We start from the raw sequence: 10,611 nt of genomic DNA on the forward strand, positions 1-10,611 counted from the left end.
TATAAAGGTGTGGGAGTCGCCCACTCTGAAGCCCGCGCTTCTCCCCTGAGCCATCCCCGCGCAGCCCCACTCGGGCCAGCGCCTAGCGAGCTAGCCCATCTGTGGCATCCGCCGTCGCCTCCTCCTTGCACCTCCTCGCCGACCCCTCCCTCCCGGGACCTGCATCCCGCTCCGCCAATCAGCGCCCGATTGCCTCTTCCCACGTGATCTCGGGCGGGCTAAGGACCTGCTGCTTCCCAAACGCCAGAGGGATGCGGGCGGCAGAGCGCGAGAGGCGGCTGAGGGGCTGTGGGGCGCTTTGACTCTCCTTCCACCCAGCCTCCTTGGACTCCTCTCCTCTGCCCTCTGGACTCCGGTCTCCTCGTGATCCCCTGGCTGCCCAGAGCCCCCTCCTATGGCAGCAGCCCCCCGAGTCTCCGGCGCAGCTTCTCAGCGGACGACCCTCTCGCTCCCGGGGCTGGGCCGGGTCGCTGGATGTTTCTGAAACTCTGGAGACCATGCGCGGGTTTGGCCGCTGCTTCCCTGTCGGGTGCCACTGCCACGGCCGCCGCCCGTGCTGCCGCCGTCCGCGGGATGCTCAGTAGCCCGCTGCCCGGCCCCCGCGATCGCGTGTTCTTCGGAAGCCGTTTGCTACTGCAGAGTTGCGCGAACTAGTCATGGTGCTGTGGGAGTCCCCGCGGCAGTGCAGCAGCTGGACACTTTGCGAGGGCTTTTGCTGGCTGCTGCTGCTGCCGGTGATGCTACTCATCGTAGCCCGCCCGGTGAAGCTCGCGGCTTTCCCTACCTCCTTAAGTGACTGCCAAACGCCCACCGGCTGGAACTGCTCCGGTAAGTCCAGAACCCCAGCCGCCGACCCCTTTAGTCCCGCGGGGGAAACGTGTTTCCAGCACAGACCAGCCTATCTTAGTGCGTCTCCTCGGCCCCTCGCTTCCTACTGCCCCAGACCTCTGAGACTATCGACCTCCACCCAGAGGAGCACAGGGAACCATTCCAGGCCTCTAAGGAAGCTGGGGGCCGAGGGGGTCTGGGGTGGGCAGAAAGTGCAGGTGTAGGGACCTTCGCATCCTTGCACTTAGAACTGCGGGTATGTTAAGAAATATTAAACGGGATGGTTTTGTGGATCCATCGAAAAGAGCACCAGTCCTTGTGGGAAAGACTAAAACGGAACCTTTCCCATCATTTAAGAAAAAAGTCTGGCTAAAACGAGCGAGAAATAACTTTATGAGAAAGAACAAGCGAGAAAGCAATAAATCAAATAATGACTGCAGAGGAAACACTGATTCCTGGCAAAAGTGCCATGAGGTGCCCTGGTCTCGCTTTCAAGACCAGGTCACACGGATTCCGAAGGAGCTTAGGTTTCAAGAGATTCATTCTCTCTCTCTCCCTCCCTCCCTCCCTCCCTCATTCCTCCCTCTCTCCCTCCCTCCCTCTCTTCTCTCTCTCACATCCTCCTAGTCTACTTGGCTGCAAAAGACGTTGTTTTCGCAGCCCAGAGATGCTTCTCTCTTGCCTCCCTAAGCTCCTTGACGGTGAAGGGAAGTTGAGAAAAGATTCATTCGTCGGTCTCCCAGGCCTGGGTGGGCATAACTGAGCCAGGCAGGCTTATGCGCAGGCGGGCGGAACCGACCCGGGTGGACGCTGACTCCATTTCTGGGCAGGCTTCCTTGGAATGGGTCAGGCGCTCTTCTTGCTCGCTGGGTCCCTTCAGAGTCTGAAAGCGAGAGCTTGGCAGACTTTGCTCTGCTGAAGCCTCCTAATTAAATAGGGCCCGAGGACGGGAGTTGCTCTACTCCGAGCTGGCTTCGCATTTCAGTATGACAGCCCATAGTATACCCTGGCGGGATTCTGGTGTGATTTCATTGGCATTTTAAATTGCATTAACATGCCTGGGTATTGTCCCCTAGGTCTGGTCTGTTCTAGTTTTAGCAAGTGTGCATGTAATTTTTCATCTTCTGTAAATATAATTCTGCTGTAGTTAAATCTGGCTCTGAATAAAGTGGCTTCCAGGGATGTATGTAAGCTGAAGTGTATGTAACTTTGGAGAGGTGGGAATGACCAACTGTAACTCACAGGATGAAAGAATATGTAGTCCTAGGTTGTTACTGATGTAAATTGCATGAGGAAAATTATTATGCATCATTGTAGTTTGTGCTTTTTAAAGACAGGTTGAGATTTGCAACCCTATTAGATTTGGGTCAATAGATTGCCTTTGTTCTGTTTTTGGCAATTTCTAAATTTGGTATTTTTATAAAATTTAACATGTTTACTTTAACTTATTTGTGGTTCATGGGTGCATATATGTTATTTTTGGAAAAGCTAAGTTCCACTTTGCAGGTGTCTAATTACTTTTTAGGTGCCTTATCATAGATATATTAAACAACCTGCAAAAATCACTTGTTTGAAATGGTCACAGCTTTGTAGTCCAACATGACTGGTTTGCTTCATCCCAAGTATAGTATTGTTTTAGGAAATAACTAAGTTAAATGTGAAATTGAGGTTGGCAATTAAGAAATTTATTATTAGCCAGGTATCTTAAGGAGATCTGCAGAAACTAAGAAGAATAAACTTGTTTTCCAAGCAGATTTTCAAGAACCTGGCACACCCCTCCACCCCTGTTAACTTAGAGGTGATCAATCTTCATTTGAGCCAGACAGACCATCACAGAAAACACTGTGCCTGTTTATCTTTATTATTGGGGCTTTGTTTCTTCTTTGTCTGGAGACATTCCAAATAAGGGGTTGTTCCAGATCTTAAAGCAAAAGAATGATTAAGAATGGAGAAATGGTAAAATGACACTCAGAGACCATCACCAGCTCTTTTCTAAAATGTGGAGTTTGGGGGTCATAAACTATAGTCTACTTAATAAGAAAAAAATAAGGAAGCTAGGAAGCAAGTGTTAAACCTTCATTCACTGCTGCCAGTATTAACCTTGGTTAAAATAAAATAGCAATATCAAAAAAGAATATTAAAAGAGAATTGACTAGAAAGGAATTGTGAAAAAAAGAAATGAATATTGATCACTTAACTAGATTTGGAGGTTATCAGTAGAGAATGACCTTGCAGTACAGCTGTGGTTATTGGAATTAAAATTTAGAGCAATTCTTTTAAAGCTTCAAGATAGTGCTTTTTTTTTTTTTGCTAAAGTCTATAACATTTTTTAATGACTGGAGTATTCTCTTTAAATTTGAGGTTATGATGACAGAGAAAATGATCTCTTCCTCTGTGACACCAACACCTGTAAATTTGATGGGGAATGTTTAAGAATTGGAGACACTGTGACTTGCGTCTGTCAGTTCAAGGTAAGAAGTCTGATCTTTGTATCTTCTTATTCATTAATGAGACTACAAAGGAGGGATCTCCTTTGGCAATTTATAGCTATGCAAGCTAAGAGGAAATCTCGCACCACGCAAAAGCGCTGTACCACCAGGAGAGCCAACGGATGTCAAAAAGACATAGCTTTTTGGAGAAATGTGTATGCCAGAGTTATAAATGCCACTGGAGGTAGAAAGCTTCAGGTTGTTCTGTTGGTGTGTCCGAGGTAAATTGTGTTTATGTGTCCCATCTAGCATGCATTTTATAAATCAACTGCTGGGGTTAATAGCCAAAATAATCAATGGACAGAAAGTATGGATTCGAACTTCTGTTCTTTTTTATTGGGGCTATCATTTTTTGATCATATTGCTCTGTTTTAATGGTTTTGGGTTTTACTCTCCGGGCAAAATGGTTATGTATTTAAATAAACTCCTTATTAACGGGACTTCAAAACTACTGTGCTAGTTTTTGAAATCATGGAACTTATTAATATATATATCAACTTTTCATGGGTACCGCATTCAATTACAGCTGAATCTCCCAGGAATCCAAGAGAGCGCAAATAGCTGCAAGTTATTTCATAAATGTTAGAAAAATGTACTTTACCACATGTTTGAAAAATAAATAAAAATTAATTTTTTTAAAAGAAAAGGACATCATCAAAACTAGGTTATGAGTATCTCTTGAAGATAGAACTCTTCATGTCATTATTATAGTCATCATCTAACAAACGCTTTATACCGTGTAAATTATAAACCTTCTTTTCTCTCAAAATGTTTATACAAGCATACATACCTTCAACTATCATAGGTGTTGTACTAATGTCTTATATTCACCTTTAAGTGTTGCTGGATTTTTCAAATACACATGAAATCTAACACAGGGTTCAACCAGGAAATATGTGCATAAACAACTATATTAGTGGGATCGAGGCAAACTTTTCTAAGATTGTAAGCAAAACTAAAAAAAGAAAAAAGAAAGAAAGAAAAATAAAAAAGGTACAGAACAAATGAAAACATAAACTCAAATTCAGGTCTAAACAATTGTTATAGTATGTAGTATTTAGAATTGTTGATGAAACTGAATATTTTAAATTGAATTCAACCTCCCAGTGAGAGAGATAAGGGAATTCATATTTAAATATAGTTTGAATTGTTTGTAGATAAGCTCAAAGTTGCTTGGACATTATTCTTTCTAAGAAAAGCAATAAAACGACTGCAAAGTGCACCACCTGCTGGTGGGTGAGTATTGGTGTGACCATGCTACACTCCTTCAGACCATACTATAGCGTTAAAAACATATTTGTGCCTACTTAATATGCATGTGACACCAACCTCTAAGGTCCCCACACTGAACAATGTAATTATGTTCTTTCAATGAACTACATGGGAGAGATGGAGCATGAAAAGTCTCCAATCCATACTTTCCCCAAATGTTAACTAAAGAGAAAATACAGGGGGATAAATCATTAATTAAAGGCCCAAAGGATCTTGTGGATTTTCCCCCCTTTCAGTTTGTGATTCCCATAAATTTGTCTTGCTTTCATAACCAAGGGTAGACATAAGAAGTGAATTCATAAACAGTACAAAATGAACCAAAAAGAATGTTCCTCAAATGGAAAGCCATAATTCTAACAAGATTTCAACAAGAGAAAAATAATGGAGTTCACAAAATCTAAATCGATGCATGCGACTAAAAGGGATGTATGGTTTTCTTATTTAAGAAATTGTGTTCAGTTTTCAGGTTCCACAAAGGATTTTGGTAAAACTTTTATCAACAAAAATATTTGTGTTTTTCGTGCTTTGGCCAGCCAGTTACATTTGTCACTAATTTAAATACTTTTTGAGTGGAGTAGATCAGGGAGTGGGCAATGAATGCAAGTTTGAATAAGGAACTAAAATGTATTTTTTTTTTTCTAATACCTGTAGCATTTAAATTTGCTACGAGATTACTACTGCCATTAGCTTGTGCTTTATGATAGTTGTCAGACGTCTGTCAAGAGAAAATAAACATTTCCTTCATGGAAAATTTAAACTCTACACATAGCAAGAATATAGAGTGGCTGGATTAAGTTGAAGATCAAAGAAAATGTGCAAGTTGTGCAAAGAATAATAGGATATTTTAGGCTAAAACTATATTGATTCAGTCCTTTCCAATACATTACAATGAATTTGAGGGGTTTTTTTTCCCCCCTCAGTTTCTGATGAAAAGGGAGATGTCCTGATAATCTATTTTCCTACATACTATTCTAAACTAGCTGAGGTCGTCTACTCTCTGTTTCTCCTGTTTTTACAGATACAATCACAAATTCTTTCATTCAAATTAGGATGCAAACTATGGTCATTCTAGCTGAGAGATAAATTTCAAAGAGAAGTGTGTATATGTGATCTATAGTTTTCCAACTTGGAGCACTAAAATAAACATATATTTGCCTTCACTTCTCTTAGATGATTGAAAATAAACATATTCTCCTCTTTATTTATTACAGCCAAGTGAGGTAATTATTTTCTCCTCCTTTTACAGATGAGGAAATTAAGGCCCAGAAATATAAATAACAATCATTAAGTGGTGATCTTAAAGTAAGAACCTAGGTCCTTTGAAACCAAGTCTAATTTTCTCCCAAAACATTATACATGCAAATGAAAATATCAGTAACAGCAACAACAATACCAAGTTATTGTAGACAATTCAATATCAAAGGTAGTACAACAGATTTTAGGTGATGATATGAGTTCCAGAAATGGCAGAACCTGGTTCCTATCTATCAGATGGCATTCTGGTCAATCCGATAAATCAGTTGTGGAGAGAAAGATTTAGAGACAATTAGATGGATGGGTGGATGGATGGATGGATGAATGAAAGAAGGAAGGAGGGAAGGAAGGAAGGAAGGAAGGAAGGAAGGAAGGAAGGAAGGAAGGAAGGAGCGTGCATATGTAGTTATTCATAGATAGCATTGGTCATACAATGACCAAGTATCAGTTTGTAATTTAAAAATATGATGAAGCCTTCTGTTTCTTAGATATTATTTATTTCAAATACTCAATATTTGCATGTAATAAGCATGCTTTAAATGTACAGTTGTTCCACTTACTAGGACTGCATAATAAATTGCCCAGAACTTAGTGGCTCAAAAATAATGAACATTTCTTTTGCTAATGAATCTACGATTGGACAGGGCCTAATGGAAACATCTCATCTCTCCTTCCCTTGGCATTAACTGAGGGAGGGAGAGAACTCAAAGGCTTGGTCCTGTACTCTTCTCAGGGCTCCCACTCATATGTCAGCTGGACACCTTGGTCCTTAATGTGGATCTCTCCATATGTGCTACTTTGAGCTTCACAATGGCTGGGTGTCAAGGGCAAGCATCCAGAAAGAGAGAAAGAGCCAGATAGAAGCTGTATCCTTTAATGACCTAGCCTGAGAAGTCACACAGAGTCACTTTCACCATAGCCACAGGCTTGCCTACTCTTAAAGTCATATTTTCTTTCATTTAAAGAAATGTGGTTACAGAGAAGAAAAAGTTACTTATGGAATGATCAAAGGATTGGGACATGTGCAGGTTTTTTATCTTTTTCTTTTTTGGAAGAGAAACATACCATATCCTAAGCCATTATTCTTAAGCCTTTGACAACTGGGAATATAACAAGAATTCACTTAACATCTGTGGAGTACCTTCTACATGCCAGACTGTATGGAAGGCGCCGACAATCTATAAAAAAGAAGTTATACATGGCTTCTCAATGCTGAAATCTCAGCTGAAAGAAATCTTTATTAACCAAACAAGCAATAAATCATATGGAAAAACTTCTCACATACATTTTTTGTTCATTTGTAGTAAAATGAATCCCATATATTCTAGAGTGTCAAGTCATTGAATCCATGAGTGTGATATGTAGCTACTTTCTTAAGCAATGTGGACACTTTGGAGCAAAATCATTCCACTGAAAAACACATATTTGGAAAATAAACTTCGGATTTTTATAACATCTTAAGAAAATATAATCACTTTTCCCCTGAGAGGAAGTTTGTACAACACATACATTTATGGGTCTAACCATCTGGGCCTGAGTCTTGTTTTTTCTCTTACCAGCCAACTATGTGGCCTTTAGCAAGTCACTTAACATCTGAATCTGTCCCTTCGTCTGAAACTGAGCAGTATCATGATTACCACTAAAAACTATTTCCAATAATTTGGCGTATTTTAACATAGTACTTAGCTTATTTTTATAAGCAGGGTTATTCTGTTTTCCTTTATTTCTCTAATTTAAATACGTGCATTTAGTGTCAGTGTTAGACGGTGCATCAACTATATTCAAATTAAAAAATGCTTATCATGAGACAAATAATTTACATTTCTTTTTATAGATGAATATTCCAAAGTATTTTAAAAACATGACTCTGTTAATCCTCCCAAATACCCTCGTTAACCATTTCAGTTGGGGAAATTGAGCTATAAACTTGTTAAATATTTAATAGTTGAGTGGTGTACACAAGAGCAATGAGAGAAATTGGTGAAACTAGGACCAGACTCCTGTTCCTGAGCCATAATGATTTAAAGTATGCTTCCTCCTCGTATTACTCATATTAATGAGTGCAAGTCATGGTACTAAAGGCCAAAAACATCGTGCTGATAATCTACAGTTAAGCTCTTTTCAGCTCCATACAAATCTCCCTTTTGGCTTGTGCATGGAACTTGGCAGCTCTGTTTTTCGCACTGTTCACATTTGGCTTACTGCACCCCTCAGAAGTGGCATATGAGTGCTTTATCAGTTTATTCCATATTTTAAGATGCATATCAGCATTGTGTACTAGCACTTGACAGAGATAATAAATACTTCCCACCCCTCACCCCCGTCCACTGACTACATCTGAGTATTCTGCAGAAGTAGATAAGAAAGATAAATAGAGAGGTTCCAGGGATTGGAGAGAAGAAAATGTGGACCCAAATAATCTACAAACTGTTATAGGCAGGTTTGAAGATGGAGATTAAAAGGTAGCCAAAGACAACAATGCTAGGACCCGAACATGAGAAGCTAACTAGTCCAGCCATCACACTAATTTTGACTCTCTTCTGCCTACTGAAAGTGTCAGCAAGTCTACTGAATATGACTATTATATGTTACCAGTTGTTCATTTCTTTCTGATCTCTCCTCCATTAGCTCAGATACCATTTTAGTGTTAGTGGGTCCTCATAAATCCTCCCTGGTCCAGAACACAGCACATTTATCAAGCACCTGTCCATCCACCTGCCTCTCAGGCTATGGTTCTGACATAAGCACCAGCCCCATTTAGTTGGTGTTACCTCTGTACTGTTCACTGGAGAATTCGACTCCTCACTGACATTTTGCCATTGCCTTTTTTCTTCAGTAGTGGTAATGATTTGGGGTCCTATGGTAGGTCAATTCTCAGATGTAAGTTAAAAAATACATATCTATTCAGAAATCTTGTGGAAGGCAGCCTTTATACAGGTATCACCTGATCAGAAATGAATGCCTGTTGAGTTAAAGATCCTCATTAGTAGAAGGTTCTAATCCAAACAGTTTTAAAATATAGTCACATAGATAGACTGAGTCTGGGAGCCAATTGTGTAACTGTGAAAACGAAATACTGCATAGAGGGCTTCCAGAATAACTAGATTAGAAATTGTAGAAATAAAGAAGATTTCCAAAATATGTCATATTTAAAATATTTAAATCATTTTAATCACATGTAAGTAATTTCTAAATAGATATGATTTAACATCTAAATCATTGTGTTAGCAATTACAGAGATCATAATATGAGTGTCATACAATTTGGATTTACTATTGCAAGAAAAGTATATCACTGTTACTAAGCTATATTTCATTTTTTCAATAACAGATACAAAGTAAGACTCATAAAATGAGACTTTCATTTCAGAGAACATTGACTTATCCCATTTCATGTATAAATAACTAGGATGATTAAGCCATTGTTACATTAAGGCAAAGATCAAGAGTTAAATGGTTGATGGAAAAGGAGGAAGTACAGATATTCTAAGGAAATAGAGTAAAAAAAATAAATTTCAGGTTTTTATTATAAGATTATAACCTTATTGGAAATTTGTTCTTTTTTTTGGCATATATCTTTGAGTTGAGTTTAACTTACGATAGAGTTTTAGGTTTATTATCATATATATTAAAACTTTCCTAGCCATCTCACTAGATCATTTGTTTATTTTGTATGTGTTATAAATTTACAGCCATCAAAAATCCAAATATTTTAATAAGAACTGGAAAACAGAAAAGTGTTTTCACATGCATGTGTATGTATGACTTGCTTTACTTAGTTTCTGGCATAGATGGATATTTTTAAATAATCATCTTGGTTATTACATTTGTTACAATTAAACAATGAAACACATCAGTAGTAGTAATCATGAGATAATCACATCTCTAATGTAATTAGCAGGTATAGGACACAGCCAAGTATCTCTAATGCCTTAGAGTGTGATTATATTATGATGAGTATACCTTGTAGGTTGCCTAATTTCCATTGTAAAATGTGTACTTTTATGTAATGAGGCTGTTTTAAAAATGAACTTTTCTCTTTATGAAATATATATTAATAGTCATACTTTCCAATAATCAATAAAGTTTACATATAGTTCAATAGTTGTTGATTTTTCCCCCTGTATTCCATATTCTGTTGTTTTTTCTTGCACTATATCTGCCAATATCTAAAGATATATGACAAATTAATTAGTAATCCAAATGTCTTATCCAAATATTTAGAAATTTGTAAAGATTAAAATTAAACAGAAAAAAAAACATACTAAGGAGTAACTGATTTCATTGGCATTTCAACTGTATACTTCTATTCTAAACACAGATAGGCATTACCTATTTTTAATAACTTGAATATTATAGCATGTTTTGATTTTTTCCACCAAGCCAGATGGGTGTATATCTGAAAAACAGTATTAAATAATGTTGATACATTTTGTTGCTATATCTTTTCAGTATTGTTGCCCAGATCACTTTGTTGGAATTACCCTGATCAATTTAGAAGCTTTTTCTTTTTCCCCCATCTGAATCAAATGACTGATTAGCTGACTTGACATTACTTTTGTGTATCTTTGAATGATGCCCTTGCAAGGTCAAAGACTTTCATGGATACAATGGAGATTGCTGAAAATGAAAACAACTGCTTTCTTTTGTAAATGATTATTTCTGTTCGAGGTGTCAAAGGTATGCAGACCCCAGTACTAACCATGAGCTTCTATCTCTGTGCCCCCCCCCCCCCCCCCCCCCCCCCCTCCCCCCCCCCACCCCCCCCA

General features: G+C 38.8%; 1 protein-coding gene across 1 annotated transcript in view; it reads left to right on the forward strand.

Annotated features, from left to right (window-relative positions):
- The first annotated feature begins 232 nt into the window (after window positions 1-232).
- TMEFF2 (transmembrane protein with EGF like and two follistatin like domains 2) overlaps window positions 233-10,611 on the forward strand; it is a 223,151-nt gene continuing 212,772 nt past the window's right edge. The window contains exons 1-2 of the mRNA XM_032405849.1: window positions 233-828; window positions 3,190-3,299. Of these exons, the coding sequence (XP_032261740.1) occupies window positions 657-828; window positions 3,190-3,299 (282 nt within the window). The 5' untranslated portion in view covers window positions 233-656. The remainder of the gene's footprint in view (window positions 829-3,189; window positions 3,300-10,611) is intronic.

Source organism: Phoca vitulina, unplaced genomic scaffold (assembly GCF_004348235.1).
Source record: "Phoca vitulina isolate PV1807 unplaced genomic scaffold, GSC_HSeal_1.0 scaffold1, whole genome shotgun sequence".
Taxonomy (NCBI): Eukaryota; Metazoa; Chordata; class Mammalia; order Carnivora; family Phocidae; genus Phoca; species Phoca vitulina.